At 51.1% G+C, this 18951-nt stretch overlaps 1 protein-coding gene across 1 annotated transcript; it reads right to left on the bottom strand.

The window, feature by feature from the left end:
- Positions 1-4012: 4012 nt before the first annotated feature.
- On the bottom strand, positions 4013-18234 carry KCNG4 (potassium voltage-gated channel modifier subfamily G member 4). Its single transcript, XM_003791294.2, has 3 exons — positions 18206-18234; positions 15608-16398; positions 4013-4813 (listed from the first exon to the last, which is right to left on the bottom strand). The coding sequence occupies exons 2-3, from the start codon at positions 16355-16357 to the stop codon at positions 4013-4015; spliced, it is 1551 nt and encodes a 516-aa protein (XP_003791342.1). The 5' UTR covers positions 16358-16398; positions 18206-18234.
- Positions 18235-18951: the final 717 nt, after the last annotated feature.

The following is an 18951-nucleotide window of genomic DNA, read 5'->3' as shown; positions in this document are numbered from 1 at the left end:
CTGGCTGGGAATGCACAGCCCCTATCAGAGCAGGAGGTGAAATCAGACAAACACAAAATAAGGGACACCTGTTTGACAAAGGCTGTGTGTGTGTGTGTGTACATGTGTGTGTACATGTGTGTGTACGTGCATGTGTGTACGTGTGTGTGTACATGTGTGTACGTGTGTGTGTGTACATGTGTGTGCACACATACATGCATTCTATGTTCACCCAGAATTTCAGTGTCAACTAAGTCAAAGAAGAGTGGTAGAAGCAAGGACGCTAAAGAGATAGGACGAGTTAAAGTAATATCCAGTGTGTCTGAGCCTGGGCTGGACCCTGTGCTGGAGGGTAAAGGCTATTAGGTCAGCCAACTTGGAACAGACAGTAGACTAGATTAAAATATTGCATCAGAGTTGACTGAGCTGAGGCTGAGAACTGCACTGTGGTTATGTAAGAGGACATCCTTGTCCTAAAGACCTGCACAGTGCAGTGTTTGGGGGTCTCCCTGGGCCCTCCACCCCAAGATGAGGGAATTGGCTTACTTTAGAACTTCCTACTCTTTGGGGGCAGGGGCAGAGGGTCCAAGACTCCTTTGAGAAGCTGATGGGATTATTGTACAGTTAGTACTTTGCAATGCACCTGCCCTCCAGAGGTCCAGAAACCTTTGGAACCTCCTGGAAACTCTCGGCTAAGACTCCCTGGGCTGGTGGTCTGCTGATGAGCCTCTGGCAGCCACATTCTAGTGTGGTGACTCAAAGGCAAAGGACCATGACGTGGGCAACGTACTCTCAAGTAGTTCAGCAAAACATACTATGCAGATATGACACAGACCCAGATGGAGCAAAGGATATGACAGATGGGGAAAAATGTAAAAGTTAAAAAGTGTGTTTGGGTGTTCCGTGTGCTATTTTTGTTCTTGGTGAATTTGACGTTTTTTACGAATAAAATGTTCGCTTGGTGCCTGGTGTAATGAGGAAGAGGAGGGAGGTTTGTTTAATGAGCTGCTGAGCGGCGGGCAGCTGAGCGTGTGGAGCCCTGAAGCCTGACACTTTGGGGGATGGGGTTTGGGGTGGGCAGTGCTCGTGTGGGCAGGTGGTGCAGAGAGATCTCAGCAAATTTATATTCAGACTTGGACTAAACGAGAAAAGGAAGGTTCATTGTAATTGATTTCCATGTCCACTGTTAGACACGATAATGTCTAAAACACTCCAAGACAACACTACCTGCCCTGCTCAGGGCACTAGGGCTAAGTGTTGCTATGAGCTTGTCTTGAATATTTTTCCCGAGGGTCTGGGCACTGATTATTTTTTATTTTTATTTATTTTTTAAGTTGGGAGACAGAGTCTCACTCTATTACCTTGGGTAGAGTGCTGTCTGTGCTCACAGCAACCTCAGTATCTTGAGCTCAAGCGATCCTCTTGCCTCAGCCTTTCGAGTAGCTGGGACTACAGGCGCTCACCAAGATGCCTGGCAGTTTTTCTGTTTAAGTTGAAACAGAGTCTCGCTGTTGCTCAGGCTAGTCTTGAACTTGTGAGCTCAAGCAATCCACCTGCCTTGGCCTCCCAGAGTACTAGGATTACAGGCTTGAGCCACCATGCCTGGCCTTGGGTACTAGTTTGGATGAGCCTAGGATCTGCAACATGACATACTAGAAAAGAGTGTTCTGTGGGGAATTGGAATACGTGGATCTAGGTGAACTGGCTGTGTGCCCTTGGGTGGGTGTCTTTCCCTCTCTGAGCCTTGATTTCTCCATCTTAAAATGAGGGAATTGACTTACTTTAGAGCATCTTATCCTTCTTGAGGGGTCATCGATTCCTTTGAGAATACGATGAAATCACCAGACACTTTGCGATTTGAAATGCACATAACCACCAGAGGGTCACAGATCCCTGACGGGAAGCCCCCACTTCAATGATTTGTTTTCTGATGGGACTTCCAGTTACCAACTTCTAAAGTCCCCAAAGCCATCATAGTAGAATCAGTAGTAGAGTCCCCAAAGCCCCCGGCGTAGTCCTAGAACAAGCCCCACTGTGAAGAATAAACTCAATGATGGCTAAAGTTGTGCTGAGCTAAGTTTCCCAAGTTACCTCTAAAAGCTACTTCCGCAACACAGTGTGGAAAGAGCCTGAAGTAAAGGGCCATTTTTCCTTTGCCTTCAGCTGCCTGATGCCTCCCTCTGGTTACAGTCATGCCCATTGGCCTCAGAGAAAGCCAGCCCTTCTGGGAAGCACTGGGCACCCTTCAGCCAATAGGGAGGAAGAAACTGCCTAGCAACTTGTCACTTGCACCCCATTCAATCAGCATGAAGGGAAGGCTGTCTTGCAAGGCTAGACTAGAACAATTTAGACCCGTCTCCTGGGACATTACCAGGGAGAAAAAATAGAGCGTTTAATTAAGCCCCACATGCGAGCAATCAATTCCAATTTTCCACTTCTAATTTAGTAGAGAATTTCAACTGGGTGAACACTAAGACACTATAGAATCTCTTAATGTTGGTGATGGCTCACCTAATTTTGATCTTAAACTTTTCTTTCTGCTCTGGCACACTTTCCCTCGTATGGGAAACCAAGATGTCTGGGTAGGAGCCAGTTACAGAAATGGGGAGAACTGTAATTAGGAATTATCTGACCAGGAACGCAGCACAGAAGAGGTCTTCAATCAGGAGGGGGGGCTGATGTGGGGGCCTGTGTGGGTCCCAGGTCTTCTGGTGGCTGTGGAGGATTCTTTTCTGATTCTGGGGTAAGCTCACTAACCCAGTTCAAAGGTTGTGGACGAGAGCTGACTGGAAAGGGGAAAGGTGTCTAGACATTTGCATATTCTTATAAACATCATTATTTGCAAATGTTGCACGCTGGCTTGCCGAGCTCTGACTGCTTGGCTGGTCTTCTTCACCCACATGGCCATTCCTGAGGGTGCTTTGTGGAACCCTAGTTAGAAAACAGATCTAGTCCAATGTCCGCAGTTGACTGAGAGGGAAAGGGACCAGCCTGAGGTCACACAGGAAGTGAAGACCTGGACCCTGGCAAGCTCCCAAGTGGTCTAAACCCCATATACTCCAGGGAGTAAGTGGAAGACTTTGACTTCTTAATATTTTGCCTACAAGTAGTTATAAAAAAATTAGTCTGGAATAAAAGACCCATATGGCTATAGTCCAAGGTGCCTCTGACGTGCTCATGAGACTCTGCTCATCACTTCATGGAACAGAGTGGCCATCCTAGGTGGGAATTGTTTCTGCACTAAAGCCAGGCTGAGCCTGTGGTGGTTTAACTGAGGATAAAAAGCCAACACCCCTGCAATGTGGGGTGAGGGGAGCAGTACTCTCAAGGGACCACACAGAGCCCCAAAAGAGTTCCCCTCTGTCAAGCAGAAGGACTCTGGGTCATGGATAACATCTCACCAAGAGTCCAGCTAGCCTGAGAGCCTCCTGTGCTCACACGTGGGGCTTCTGTACAGCTCCTAGGTCCCAGGGGTGTGGATGGCGGTGGCTAAGAGCAGCCAGAGCTGGTGGGGAGTGCTGAGCAGAAAGAGGACTTAGCAGCCCCAGGGAACTCATGGAAAAGTTGGGTGGGGAGATCTGATCGGAAGGTTTTGCAGGACTGGACACTCTGACTTTTAGTGGGATGTGGCCCAGGAAAGGGGGCTTTAGGGAAATAATGGGATTCTGTACGCTGGGTATTCAAAATGTCAATGGTGATCAGAGTTCTGTGGGCATCTGGAGTCCAGTGTGAGATGTTAAAGACTCTAGCCTGAAGAAGAAAGAATGAGGAGGGCTGACCTAATCCAGCAAGGGTGGCTGTGCTCAGTGGGTGGACAGGGAGAGAGGGCAAGGAAGGTGGTCTGAATGAGGTTAGCTTGCATCCCAGTTGCCATGAGGCCCAGGGATAACGGATCTTTGCCTTGTGCCCCTCTTGGCTTTGGGAGTCCCCTAGGCCCTAGAAGCGCACCACTAGGTGGTCTAAGCTGAGTATCCTTGACTTTCAGCCAAGGTGATGGGTGAGGCTGCTGTGTATGCACGCGAGGGTTTTTGGGTTAAATGCGCAGGACGGGCGAAGCGGGGCTCTCCAGGGTCAGGTCGTCGACATCCTTCATGAGTTCGTGTTCACTGGCTGTGGTGGCGCCCAGGAGCTCTCCGTCACTGGCGGTGGTCGTGTTCTGGAGGCGCCGGAGGCGGGCCTGGAGCTGTTCTTGCTCTTTCTTGAGCTCCAGGTAGGAGTGGGAGAAGGTGTGGAAGATGGACGTGGCCGGGAAGGCCATGATGAGGATGCCGCTGAGGATGCTGCTGAGGGCCACCATCTGGCCTGGCACGCTGCGCGGGACCATGTCCCCGTAGCCCACCGTCGTCATGGAGATGATGGCCCACCAATAAGAGGCAGGGATGCTGGTGAACTCCAGGACCCTCCCAGACTCGTTCTCTGCCACGTAGACCAAAGGGGAGAAGAGGGTGACGGCCACGCCCAGGAAGAGGAGGAGGAGGCCGAACTCCCGTGCACAGCGGCGCACAGTGAGCCCCAGCGTCTGCAGCCCCAGCGAGTGGCGGGCCAGGCGCATCACGTAGAGGATGCGCAGCGCGCGCAGCACACGCAGCACCAGCCCCACCTTCTCCAGGTAGGAGCTGCCGCTGGGCCTCTCACCATCCTCTGGGGGTTCAGACACCACGAGTGACACGTAGTATGGGGAAATGGCCAGGATGTCGATGATGTTCAGGGGCCCCTGGAAGAACTGGCACTTGTTCTGGGCCTGGACAAAGCGTAGGCAGAACTCCAGGGAGAACCAGGCCACGCAGACAGTCTCCACGATGAAAATATAGTAGCACTTTTGAGAGCATTCCCCCTGGGGAGAGACAACAGCAAAGCACAGGGTAGAGAGCAGACCTACATCAGGCCTGGCTGCGGGGAGCATTTCACTCTGAAAAGCACTTGCAGGTGTGCGTTCATTAGCACTGGGCCATGGACTTGTCTGTCCACCAAACGTCCTTCTAGACAGTGGTCAGGTCGTGGCTGGGTGCTCAGCAGTTCAGCTGACCACCCTTTCCCGCTCTCTTGCAGCTAGGTGTGGTCCAAAGCCTAACTGCTCACCTGTGGACTGGAGACAGAAGTGATAGGAACCACCTCTCAGTCCATGGCTCAGGGTATTGGTGTGAACTCCTACACACTCTGTCCCCGCTTCTTGTGAGCTGGGACAACACAGATGGGGCTGCCCCCCGACCCCCAGATCAGAAAAGGCAGATCAGACCAACAGGATGCCACACCAAGTTGGAGAAAACCAGGCCTCTGAACAGGATCTGTCCACTCACCTCGTTCCCTCCCCTTAGGACAATTACACAGGAGAGGTAATTTTGCTTAAAGCCATTCTCTATCGGGGCCTCTTTGTTATAACAGTGGCCTTGGCCTTGACTGACATGAGCATCTGTTGGGTACCATGCACTGCTCTCTCCTACCATCCCTTAAGCCACATAGCAATGCCATGACCTCATTTGGCAGCCCAGGAACCTGGTAGCAGAAGTGAAATGAATGACATGCCTGAGCTTACATCCACAGTAGGTCAGTCATATAGTCTGGTCCCAGTCTGGGTCTCTTAGCCACTCTACACTATTTTCCAACTTCTTTGTCTAGGACCCTTCATTCACCTGGTTATAGGTTGGTCAGAGGAACTCCAAAAACAGAACAAACATAGGCCATTCTGTTTATTTATTTTTTGGGGGGAGGGGGGATAGAGCCTTAAGCTGTTGCCCTGGGTGGAGTGCTGTGGCATCACAGCTCACAGCAACCTCCAACTTCTGGGCTTAAACAATTCTCTTGACTCAGCTTCCCAAGTAGCTGGGAATACAGGTGCCTGCCACAATGCCCAGCTATTTTTTGGTTGTAGTTGTCATTGTTGTTTGGCAGGCCCAGGCTGGATTTGAACCTGCCAGCTCTGGTGTATGTGGCTGGCACCTTAGCCGCTTGAGCTACAGGCGTTCAGGCCATGTTTTAAGCATAATGTACTCTATCTTGGCTGTTCAGTGACCTCTGCTGGAACCAGCCCCTCTGGGACTCAGCCAGAAGGAACTAGGGGGCACAATAGCTCTAGGGGGGCTAAACCATAAAGGAACAGAAGCTGGAACCCTATGTGGCAACAGTCACTAGCACACTCTCCCCTTCCTACATCACTTAAGCCTTTAAAAGCTAAGCACTCTTGCTCTTTGGGGCTGATGCCTATTGAGTCCCAGCCACCTTCACCCAGGTGCCAAATAAACCTCAGCTCTTGCTGTGCATCCAGCTTTGTGACTTGATTGAGTCAACAGCTATCTGACAATGGCCACCAAAAATGTATTGAGGGTCCATTTCGTGCCAGGTCCCATGCTGGGCTTTGGGGGTGCTGGAACTAGACATTGTTTCTGGAGGGGCTTGAAGGCTGGTGGGCAGAGCTTTCTCTGGAGTCTCTAGGGTATGTGATTGTAGCTCTTCACATGCAGGTGACCCATGTGCACATTAAAATCTGCCATGCACTGGTCTGGTGTGTGGCTCTTGGACTTGGCTTCACATTAGAAACCTCTGGGGGACCCTTGAAACATCTACTGCCCAGGCTGGGCCCACAGAGATTCTAATTTAATTCCTCTAGGTTTGAGCTGAGCAGGAGAATTCTCCAGAAGCCTCATAGATGATTCAAATGTAGAGCCAGACTAGGAAACCTTGCTATAAATATTACATTTACGTAGACTTGATGGATGGGTGTATGAATGACTGAAGCTAGTTGCCTGTGTAAAAAGTAAGATGTTGACAACTGCAGTTTTCTTTGGATTAAAGTGTTCTGAAGTGGAAAAAGAAATTATTTCCAGTGCCTGGGCCCACAGGAATCCTAAATTGAAATGTTCTTGACGTCTGGCCGCTGGAGAAAGAGAAATGGGCTGGACCATCCCAATCCTTCTTTGCCTGTTCAGGGCTGGGCGACTTGTCCCCTGTGTTCTCTCTGGTCTACCACAGGGTGGGGGTCAGGCGCATGGTCAGGGATGGAGTTCAGAGCTTCCATGCTGAGTCTCAAATCCCAAATTACCCAGGCAGCTCACTTGCCCCCTCTGGACTTTCGGGCTCTGCTCTCTGAAGGGTTGTCATAAAGATTTGCATACAAGGCAGCCCCCGGCAGGCACACGATACTTGGTGGCTATTTTAACATGATGACACCTTGGTTGTGGACGGTAGCCTGACTGGTCAGTGTAAGGCCAGCAACACCCTCCTCCTACTGCTGGATTTTACAAGAAGATGAGGAAATTCTCGACACACTGGGAGGACTTTGCCACAGCTATCACGATTTGCTTCAGGGTCCTGGAGGGTTCAGGAAGTTCAGGTCCTGACTCTCCAGTCCTCCTACAGACTTGCTGTGTGACTTTGCAGTGGTCACTGCCCTTCTCTGTGCTTCTGTTACCAATGAAGAGGTTGGAACAGAATCAATGTTTCTTAGAGCTGATTCAGAACCTCCTGGGCCAGAGTCTCTCAAGGTGCTTGTAATGCAGATTCTTGGGCCTCCATCACAAAATCAAAATACTTACGTGGGGTCGCCCAGGAAGGTGCATTTTGGTAAGCTTCCCTGTTGACTCTGAGGCACCTGGAGGTCTTTTGGGCTCTAGGCTAGATTCTTCCTGCAAGGCTTCTTTCTTTATTGATGTTTAGGGAATTTTTCTCTGGACTTAACAGACTTACTATAGGCTGGGAATAACTTTTCCAAACCAATCACCCCACAGCTCAGGAGGGTGACACTGAGAGGCCGAGAAGGATGTGTTGGGTTCTTCCTCTGCCTCTGGGGTGGCGTTTGGATATTCAAGCCATGCACACCAGCTCCTCCTCCCGCCTGGCCTGCTGGCCACCTCCCTGTGCTGGCCACCTCCCTGCACTGCAGCAAGGGCTCTGTGTGCCCTGCCGAGTCACTCCACCTGCATAGGGCTCTGCTTTGCACCCTTAAACCAGCCTCCCTCACTGGTTCCTGGAGAAATGACCAAATCTGATATATGGAGCTCAAGGTGAGGAAGTAATTCCCAGCCCAGCCAATATTTGAAGAAAAAAGAAAAAGGGGAAGGAAAAAGTTAAAAAGTTAGTCTTTTCCCCTTGGTGGAAGTTTCTAAGTGTATTTTGTAAGGAGGGCAAACAACTCATTCTGGTTTTTTTTGAGACAGTCTCATTTTTTGTTGACCTCAGTAGAGTGCTGTGCCGTCACAGCTCACAGCAACCTCCAACTCTTGGGCTTAAGCGATTCTCTTGTCTCAGCCTCCTGAGTAGCTGGGACTACAGGTGCCCAACACCTGACTATTTTTTGTTGCAACTCTCATTGCTGTTTTAGCTGACCAGGGCCGGGTTCGAACCCACCACCCTCGGTATATGGGGCTGGTGCTCTACCCACTGAGACACAGGCACCGCCCTTTGTTTGTTTGTTTGTATTTTGAGACAGACTCTCACTGTGTCACCCTACATAGAGTGCCATGGCATCATTGTAGCCCACAGCAACCTCAAACTCCTGGGCTCAGGAGATCCTCCTGCCTCAGCCTCCTGAGTAGCTGGGATTACAGGCACCTGCCATAATACCTAGCTTGTTTTAGAGACAGAGTCTCGCTTTTGCTTAGGTTGGTCTCAATCTCCTGAGTTCAAGCATTCCACCCAACTCAGCCTCCCAGAGTGCTAGGATTACAGTGTGAGTCACCGTGCCCGGCCAACTCATTCTGATTTGCCCAGAACTTTCTGGGTTTAGGCATAGAAAGTTTCAGGTTCTGGGAATTCTGTTAGTCCTGGGCAAACTGGATGGTTGGTCACCCCGTTTGTGGCCTTGTCACACGTGGAGTGGGGTATGCTCTGCAGAGTCAGCCTAGAGAAGCTGGAGGTGTAAACAGTGGAACAACATGGGTGAATCTCACAGACTACATGGGGAGCAGAGTAAGCCAGGTGCAACAGAACTGTAAGTCGTAGGTCTCTATTTACAGGAAGCTTGAGAACAGGCAAAGTCATCTATGGGGCACAAAATCACAATAGTGGCTGCCTCTGGGTGAGGTAGAGATTAATGTTAAGGGCCACAAGGGAGCTTTCGAGGGTCATGGAAACAGTCTATATTAAGAGGAGTGAGAATCACATGGGTGTATCCATTTGTTAAATTGTATAGCTGAGATTTATACATGTCAAGACATGTGCATTACCTGTAAAACTATAAAAACGAAGATGGAGAGAGAGAGAGAGGAAACAGGAATGGTGGAACATTGACCATTGTTTGTTGGAGCCGAGTTGTGAGAACTTGGGATTCATTATATCATTCTGTTCCCTCTGTAACTATCTAAGATTTTCCATAATGAAAAGTTAAAAACTAAAAGGAGAAGCAGAGCAAAATTGCAGTAGGATTTGATTTCACATCCATGCTGCTGGCTAGACGTCTAAGGACAGACAATGGCAGGGGAGATTGTGGGGAAACTGGGACCCATCCACACAGCCAGTGGGAGTGTAAAATGGCACAGTGGCCGTGTAAGATGCACTCAGTGGCCTTTCTTCAAAAGGTTAAACATGGAGTGACCATTCATCCCAGCAACTCTGCTCCTGTGCACGAATGTCCATGCGGTATTATTCATAACAGCCCCATAACTGAGGAATAAATAAATAAAATGTGTTGGGTCCATACAATGGAATATTAGCCCTATAAAGGAATGAAGTATCAATATTCGCCGAGACATGGATGAACCTTGGAGGCTCTGTGATGAGTGAAAGAAGCCAGAAGCAAGCCCACATGTGGTCTGATTCCCTGTATAGGGACTACCCAGAGCAGGCAAACCCACAGAGACGGAAAGCATAATAGACACGCAGTTGCAGGGGCTGGGCGGAGAGGAGTGGGGAGTGATGGCTAATGGGCATGGGAATAAGACAGCGGTGATGGTTGGATGATCATGAATATAGTAAAAACTACTGGACTGTGCACCTTAAAAGTATCAGGTGTGAAATACATCCTTATAAAAAGAACGCAGCTGGTCAAATAGTCCTAGCTGTGGCAGTGGGTGGACTCCTGCAGCCCTGCCCAGACCTCTTCCCTATAGCACCAGAGCAGGGCTGGTGGGGCAGAGTCACTGCCCGTGGGGGTCTGTTTGGACAGGCTGCTGGACAGAGGGCTGCAGAACAGTGAGGGCCAGTTCTGGAAGCTCTAGTGAAGAGAGACTTAGGTCCACAGTCTTGACCTTGAAGACATCCTGGCTGCCTGTTTTTCACGGCACCCTCTGCACCCCCCTTCTGGACATGGCCCTTCTCACTTCTGTGACAGCTCTTGGGCTCAGTGCGATCTCCACTGCTCTGCTGGGCAGCTCAGGCCTCCCTTCCTCTCCTCCCTGCTGCTGTGAACTTGGTCTGTGGGCCTCAGGCCCTGGGCTGCTTCCTCCGAACTCTCCCAGGACGTGATGTGCTGACTCACTCCTCTCTCTCCTCTACTGGGCTCCTTGCTCTGTGGCTGCGGAGGTTAGGAACAGGGAACAGGGGTATGACTAGCACAGGGCCGGGAGCTCCACTGGGCTGTAATGCAAATCTCATAGAGCCTGTCTCACATGGGATACAGGGCATGTCATATCACCTCTGTGCTGCTGTCCCCTGAGTGGTCACTGGAGGAGACACCTTCAGGACCTCCTAGCATAGCCCTGCCTGAGGGGTGGGCTTGTGCATGAGTCTGGGAGGGGCCTTTGCGCTGTGCCTTGGAGGGGGCGGGAGTCAGACTGAGGAGATGGGGGATGTAACAAGGCAGAGCGAACAGTGAGAACAGCACCAGGAAAGGTGAGGCCAGCCCAGGAAAGAAGGTTTCTTCTTGGCTGGGACATAGGGAGACTTGGCTGGTGGGGGCTGGGAGGGGGAATCTTAAAAGACATCAACATCGGAAGGCTAGGAGGAATTGACTGGAGCCATTGCCAAATGTCACTGCGCACAGAGAGGCTACAGAGAATGGGGCGGCCCTTTCTGAGGCTGATTCGTGATCCAGGAAAGGGCCAGAGGAGGAAGAAGCTGGTTCCAGCAGAAGGCTTCCTGTCAAAGAGCAGGGAGGTGGGAATTGCAGCTGGAAGGGAGCTGCATCGCAGGGCAGTGCAAGGAGGACACTGTTCCCGGGAGGGGCCCCTGAGTCCTGCCTAGTCTTTTAAAAATCCCTCTCTGAGCCTTCCCTCTGCCGGTCTACATACACCTCAGCGGGATGCAGAACTGCCACGGTACAGGCTGTGAGGGAAAGTGGAGCCAAAGGTCCCACCCTGGCCCCACAGCACTCTGCGGTTAACAGGGCTGCAGCAGGCTGTCCACCGCCCTTTGGCGATGTCTCCCAAAGCCTCAAGCAGCACTTTGGGGCAGGGGTAGAATTTAAGGCAGTGGGGGGGAGGGGACCAGGTGGGGGCTGTCAGGGCTGGTTAAGAGAGTGGTTTGCGCTTGTGCTTCTAGCTCGGAGTAGGGTCTCCAATACAGAGCAGGTCTTCAGAAAAGATGTGCCGGGTGTCTGAGTGAGGGCAGAAGGAGGGTCAGTGCCATTGCCTTGGCTGCTGCTGGTCAGGTTGGATGGAGCTGAGGACAGAGGCTGGTGAGCAAAGCAGCTGAGCAGGGGAAGGGAAGTGAGCTGAGGCCTGAGGGGCGGCAGGAACAGCGAGTGCCCGCGCCCGGTAAGCAGGCTGCCCTCTGTCCTCACTGCTGTCCATGGCAGGTGTTATCCTCAGCCTTCTTTATAGATGGGGAAATGGCACACACTAGGACATGAGGGACACATCGAAGGGCAGAGCCAGGTAGTAGTAGCGTTGGGATTCAACCCAGGGCTGACTGTCTGCAAGAGGTTGAGATGTCTCAAGAGCAGCAAATAAGTAGAGGTTCACCCGCCACCACCCAGTGGCACTCAGCCTCCCCTGGAGGGAGGGAAAGGCACCAGGGCTGTGTGGAAAGGGCAGGAGGGATGAATGGCAGGAAGGACGTGCAGGCAGAGGAAAAAAAAGACCTGGGGAAGCTGCAGCAAAGAGATCAGGACAGAGGGCACAGGTGTCCAGAGCAGGAGGATGCCAGGGACCAGGAGTCCAGCTCTTCACTTTACAATCAGGAGACTGACTGGAGTCTGGTGGGTGAAGCGACTTGCCCAGGGGAGGTAGGACTAGATTCGGAATCCTGCCTATTGAAGGGGTGGGAGCTGAGGGACAGAATCCTGGCCTCAGGCCTCAAGCCCATCCTGTCCTCCAGAAGCAGGAGTTCTTGTAGTAAGCCTACTTGCCTTCAACTATGCAAATGAAGCAGGCTCTCCATGGTAAATGAGCATCACCACACAGGGTGGAATATTACTCAGCCATAAAGAGGAAAGAGGCTCTGACCTCTGCTGACCTTGAAGCTATTGTGCTGGGGGAAAGGAGCGGGCACAGAAGGCTACGGATCATATAATTCCCTTTACATAACATGTCTGGAATTGATAAGTTCAGAGTCAGAAAACAGAAGGGTGGTAGCCAGGGGCTGAGGGAAGGGAATGGGGAAAGACCACTTAATGGGTCCAGGGTCTTATTTGAGAGTGATGAGGAAACATTATGGGGCTAGATAGGGGGGTGCACACGACAGAACATTGTGAGGTTGCGCTAAACGCCCCTGAATTGTGCACTTTAAGGTGGCCCATCTTACGTTATATGAATGTCAACTCAGGTTGAAAAATGGAGCAGACACTCAGAATATAAAGTCTGAGAATGTAAGTGAGGGTTGTCTTATCCCCAGCACCTGCAGCTACTTAGGAGGCAGGCGATGGCTTCTGGCATGAGAGGGAGTGTAGACATCTGGCTTCCTGGTAACTTGCAACTAATGAGTGAATGAGCAGCCACGACTCGCGGTTGCTGAGTCCCTCTGTGTGCCCGTGTGGTTCCAGCTGCTTTCTGAATCAATCTTCTCATCCTCTCCCTGAGCCCCTGAGGACACTGCTAACAGTACCCCCATCTCACAGATAAGAAAATTGAGGCTCAGGCAAGCGAGTGACTTTCTCAAGGTCAGTGGGATGGAGAAGTGCTACACAAAGCCCTGCTGCCCCAGAAACACCAAGTGCCACAGAGGCCAAGGGTCTAGACCAGAGGCAGAGTGGACCAGAACTGAAAGATGTGTTGGTGTCCTGTGGTCACGGAGGTCAGGTTTTACAGCCAATCAGAAGTGAGCTCAAATCCTGGCTTTGCCACTCGCTCACTGTGAGCTGAGGTAAAACTGGTAAACCTGGTAAAACTTTCCTCAGCCTCAGTTTCCTCATCTGAAAAATGGGGTCATAGTAGTAGTCACTTCCCAATGTGCTGTGAGGATTAAGTCAGCCCATGGTGTCAAAGGCCAGCCTCACAGAGAGGATGAATCCCCCAAGGAATTCCAAACTTTTAAAGTTTTGATGCATCTTAGAGAAGCCATAGGCATTCGGCTTAGAAGCCATAGGCATTCGGCTTGGCCTTCCCTGTCTACACTGCCTCCACTCTCCTTCATTTTAATTTGCAAACTCAGGCACAGACCTTTTACCCACTGTCATATTTACTCCAAGGACATTGCTGTGAGAAGTTAGAAAAAGAAAACAGAAAACTGCTTTCTTTGAGTGTATTCTAACCCTCCAAATTCTATTTCTGATAGACTTCTGTGACTTATATTCCCCACCCCACCCCCCTGTGGCATTAATTCATCTGCGTGAATGCCACTTAGGAGGACATGGCCCCCCACACTCCATGGGCACAGCCTGTCCCCAGAAGGAGCTGGCCAGGGTTAGTTAGCAGCTTGATGAATAGGCCTGCTCTCAGACTGATGTCCCCTGAGGGCAAATTTGGAATACAGGGAGGGCACATCATCTTTTTATGTAAATGCAAGGCCATGGTCAAGACTGTCCCGTCGTCCTCAGCCTCCCTGGCTCTCTGAATTATTACCCAAACAGGAAAATGGACATGCTCGGGGCTGCACCTCTCCGTCTGTCTCTGGGCACACAAAGGGGCAGTTTCATTAGGGAGAAAGCGTACAGACCTTGCAGCTGAGTGCGGCCATAAATCCCTCTTATCCTGGGAGGACACAGTTGCCTGATTCTGCAGTCACTCTTTGGGCCTCCGGGTTCTGCAGTCCAGTCTCCCACTCTAATTTGATTTCCTGGGTCACTATTAAGCCAGGCCTGGGTTTATACCCTTTGTAATTTTCAAAGCATTAGGTTTTGAAAAGATCTTGGCCTTTTGCACAGTATAAAATACCTGCCAGCCCCTGCATAGCTCCCTCCCTCTCTAGCCATTTCTAAGAGGAACAGGCTGTGAACACCAGGGGTCTTTCTTTAGCAAGTGGGACCAAGGACGCCTTAAGGAGTAGGGTAAGGAGGTCACTCATTTTGGCTTAATCTTTTCACTGGAGAGTCCACGGGTACATATTTCTGTGAATAGAGAGGTTCTTACAGCACATGCTTTTGTGCTAAAACGAATGAGAAAATACCTATAGTTTTGTCTATGGGAAAACATGCTCTTTTAAAGTCCAAAATATGTATTTTTAAGGACAAACCATTTGTAGATTGGATAAGACACATCTTACTCAACAAATATTTATTGAGAGCCTACTGTGTGTGAAGCGTGGGCTAGTTCTCCATCTAAATCCTTTCTATCTGGAAAGTTCTCTCATCCTACTGTCTTGCCCCAGGATATGTCTTTAAGACATGGGACCTGAAATGAACTGACAGCTGCCAGGAGCCATATTGGGGGGGCTATTTTACACACACATTTTGCCTATCAGTGCTCCCCTATTGTGAGGGAAGCTCTGTGCTTTGACATGGGGAGCCCTGGAGGAACAGACTGCAGAGGCAGCAGCATTTTAAACTAGGAAACGGTCCAGCTTTCCGTTTGCAGCTCTCCCACAACCCTCTCCACAAAGGGCTGTTTCTCTTTCACCTCTCAGACCATCTGCTGCCAGGTTGGGGGTGGCCTTGGGGTCTCCTACAACTCCCTGGAAGGAAAAATGCAGAGTGGACAAATGCAACCCTTGGCCTGGCCACCTGGGGCAGGCTCACTTTCAAGTCAACTCGTCTCTGAGTTTCCATCCAGGGAGACTGGCGGAGAGATTGAGCTCCACAGCAAAACTGAGGCCTGAGAGGCTTTGCCGTGATCAGCATCTTTACTCTATAACTCCGAGGAGACTAACGTCCTGTGCCTCAGTTTCTCCCCCTGAAAATGCATCTGGGAAGCCCAAGAGAATGTTCGCTCCAGAAGGCAGGGAATTTTTGCCTGGCCTTGTGCTTGGCACAACATGGCTGGTCAAACACTCTTTGGGGACACTGAATGTGTCAATTTTTGTAGCAATGGTGCCCATTTTATGGAGGAGGAAAGAGAGGCTCAGAGAGGTGACATAATTTGCCTACAGTAATAGAACTGGGAGAGATGAGGCTGGGTCTTTGTGGCCTTCTGGGCTCAGACATGGCTTTGTCAATAACCAGGATTCACTATCAGGCCACGTTTTCCTTGGTGGGCCTCTAAAACAAATATAAAAGATTATCTTTTATTAGTGTGTTGGTCTAAAAACAAATATAATCCATACTGGATAATATTCATTTTTTCCGTCTAATTTTAAGAAATGAAGACATTTTTATGGGCCCCTAAGAAGACAGCCCGGGCTGGGCAGCATGGCCCATGGAGCAGTGGACCCAATGGGAGCCACTCACCTTGTCCTCCTCGGCCCGGAGGTCCGGCATGGTGCTGACGCACAGGCTGATGGCCGTGGTGGCCACGAAGAGGATGGAGAGGCAAGCAAAGACCTTCCCAGGCAGCCCGGACTGCGGGTTTTCCACCATCTCACGCAGCCGGTGCATGCACAGGCCCCAGCGCGAGGCCTGGGCGGCGGGGCTGCAGGCCTCCCCAGGCGGCTGCAGCGCCTCGGCCCTGCGCAGCTCCGCCAGCTCCTCCAGCCTCCCCAGCAGCCTCCGCAGGCAGCACTTCTCCAGGTTGGTTTCCTCGATGCCCCAGTAGGTCAGCTCCTCCCGGAAGGACAGCGCACACATCTCCTGCAGGAGCACCAGCTTCCCAGCCGCCAGGAAGCTCACGATCACGCCAAAGGCACTGGGGCTCCTGTCGAAGAAGAACTCCTGGTTGTCCTCATCGTAATCATCGCAGAGCTGCGTGATCTCCTCGGAGCTGCGGCAGAGCCTGAGCTTGCTCAGGCGGCTCAGCGGGAACTCGTCCAGCGTGCTCCAGGGAAGGCGATACCTCCTGCCCCCGACGTTCACCAGGATCTCCTTCCTCAGGTCCGCCGCTGGGGAGGCGTCCAGGGCACCCACTTTCCGGACCCTGCGGTAGTAAAGGCCCTTGATGGTTGGCGTCTCCACGGGGCCAGGCAGGAGCTGACTCAGAGGTGTGTAGGAATCATAGTGATGGTGTCCGGGACGCAGGCCCCTCTCTCTGGAAGGCGTGGGCATCGCCGAACACGCCCCTGCCGGCAAGCAATAGATTCACCTGTCTGACACCCAGAAGCAGAAGGGCGAGAGAATAGGGGGAAGTCAGGCCTAGGGCAGAGTCCTAGATCTCACCAATGGAAAAACTCTTACATCGGCTTTCTTGCCACTGCATCATTCATTCTTGTAGCCCTTTCATTCAACATGTATTAATTGGGGACCTACTATGTGCTTAGGATACATCAGTGAACCAAACCCTTTCCTTGAGGAGCCCATACGGCGACTTCAGAGAAAACTCTGTGGAATGAGCCCGACATGGATCGGAAGTTGAGTAGTGTGGTCCCGAGGCACTCAGGCCTTGAGTATGCGGCTGAACTTCTCTGATCTCAGCATCATTTATTCAAATGACAAGACTCACACCAACTTTGCAAGATGCAGGTGGTAAAAATAACGGTTAAGAGCGTAGGCTCTGCCTGACTTCACCCCGATGGAGTAGATGGAGATAGCAAAACCGCGCTTGTACCCTATGAATATATAAATTAAAGACTGTAGGCTCTCAAGTTCACTGCCAGTTTCCAATTCCTTATGGATGTCCCCATGGGTGGGTTACTCAGTCTCTCTGAGCCCTTTGCTTTGTCTGTATGATTGGGGCAGTTTGAGTGCCCACATCATATAGTACGGTGAGGGTTATATTCTGTAATATACATAGAGTGTGTGTGGAGAACAGTCTAGACACTTCTGATGTACCAGGCTTCCCCTAATTAACTCATCTCATCAACTTCATGAGGCAGACATGAGTATCTCCACCTTACAGATGAGGAAACTGAGGCACAGAAAGGTTAAGTATCTTTCCCATTGTTTAGCAAGCCCCTGACATGCAAGAAAGCTTGGCAGGGGCCAGTTATTTAAGATTTGAGGAGACCAGGCAGGTGGCTGTGCTTAGCACAGCATCTAACTCTCAGGGACAGGGACAGGAGTTCCACACCTCTCGCTTAACCCTTCTTGTTTGTTTCTTCATTGGGAGGACTTTGCTAGGACAGGGAGGACTCTCTTATACTTTCAGTGACAGTCCTCCCTGTGTTCACGGCTTGCCTAGCCATTTTTGCTGTGTGACCTTGAGCCAGTCGCTCCCCCTCTCTGTGCTTAGGAAAAGCATTTGAGATTAAGCTCATTCATATATTGAAGAAAATCACTCCCACGATATTTCTCATCCTCAGACTCTGCAGCCATTCCTTCTGTGACTCACTCTAGCCAAAGCTGTTTCCAAAGCTCCCATAACCTTACATTTTTAAGACACACTCCAATCAAGAGAAAAACTTGGCAGCTGAATGGAAAGAAAAGTTCCTCTCAATTTCAGAGCCAGTTGGAGTCCAGCAGGTAGTGAAGAGTGAATCACAGCCTGTTTCCCACTCGCTCCCTACACGCATCCTATAACCCGGCAAGCATTACTCGGCTTGCTCCCAGTGTATGGCCAGTGGAGGAGGAGCAGCCTGCAGAGAGAAGAGGATTTTGAAATCCAGGAAGCCCTTCCCAAGCTTTTTCATTTGCTAAGTGCAAAAACTAAGATCAGAGAGCTGAAGTGACTTGTCCAAGGTCACACAGCAAGTCCAAATCCAACCTCAGACTCTGCCTTCCAGCCTGGGCCTCTTTCCAGAACCCCCCAAACTGCCCTTTGTACATTCACTGAAGAGACCCAATTTTGCAATCTACTACTCTCTGAAGAGCTGGCAAAACAAAGCTCTTTCCCAAACATAAGAAAAGAATTTAGTCAAAACAGCAATTTTGCTAAGCATGTTTAACAGCCACTTCCCATTCCTGTAAGCCCCTGCTCCTGCGCCAGACACCAACTTCTACCCCTGAAGTTTAACTCACCCTCTTATCTCAGGGAGCCTGTTTCCAGCTGTTTCTCTGTAGGGAAAGGGAAGCCCATGTCTCAGCGCCCAGGCAAGAGACAGGTTTGTGGTAGAGATGAAGGAGAAGGAAAAAACCCCAAGCACAGCAGTTTCTGGCAGAGTTAGTTTCCAGCCTTTCTTTCTGTGCCTCCTCCAGGAACCAGGAGTTCATTCATTCTGCACCACTCTCTCCAGCAGCTGCAGGAGAGCCCTGAGGGAGTGGGGTGGGTTTCTTTAAAGGACCCAGGAGCCCCTTTCCTTGTGAGAGGTGATGGTCTGGGGATTCTTGCCAGGAGGGAGCCGAGTTGGCTGTCCTGCTTCAGCAGTAGACTCTGCACCTCAAGTCCCACGGGGACAGCCAGTGTGGTCCTGCAAGAGAAGGGAGGGGCGGAATGGGGAGGGCTTAGAAATAATCTCTCCATCAGCCAGCAGCAGGTGGGAGCAGCAGCAGCAGCCGCTGCTCTGCCAGCCACGGAGAAGAAAGGGAGCTGCCCTCCCTCCCCGGCCAGGGAGGAGCACAACTCGGGAGGGGCAGAGGGCAACTAGGGGCCGGGGGCATCCACAGCTGCTTGTCCCCAGGCACCCTGGAGGCTCCCGGGGTTGTGCTGCTGTTGGTGAGGTTCCCAGGTTGAGGCAGCGGAAGGAACTTCTTGCTGCTTTTCACTAGCCTAGGCCTGGGACAGGTTCAGACAGAAGCCCAGGGTCTGAGTCCCAGGTGGGAATTTA

This window comes from Otolemur garnettii, unplaced genomic scaffold, assembly GCF_000181295.1.
Source record: "Otolemur garnettii isolate 467f Iridium unplaced genomic scaffold, OtoGar3 scaffold00047, whole genome shotgun sequence".
Classification (NCBI taxonomy): domain Eukaryota; kingdom Metazoa; phylum Chordata; class Mammalia; order Primates; family Galagidae; genus Otolemur; species Otolemur garnettii.
This window is presented reverse-complemented; position numbering and strand designations above follow the sequence as displayed.

Excerpts from the sequence above, each read along its gene's own strand:
- KCNG4 (XM_003791294.2), bottom strand. The coding sequence starts at position 16,357 with ATGCCCACGCCTTCCAGAGAGAGGGGCCTGCGTCCCGGACACCATCAC. Across the intron at positions 4,814-15,607 it reads TCCGGGCCGAGGAGGACAAG|GGGGAATGCTCTCAAAAGTG; the intron begins GTGAGTGGCTCC and ends GTCTCTCCCCAG.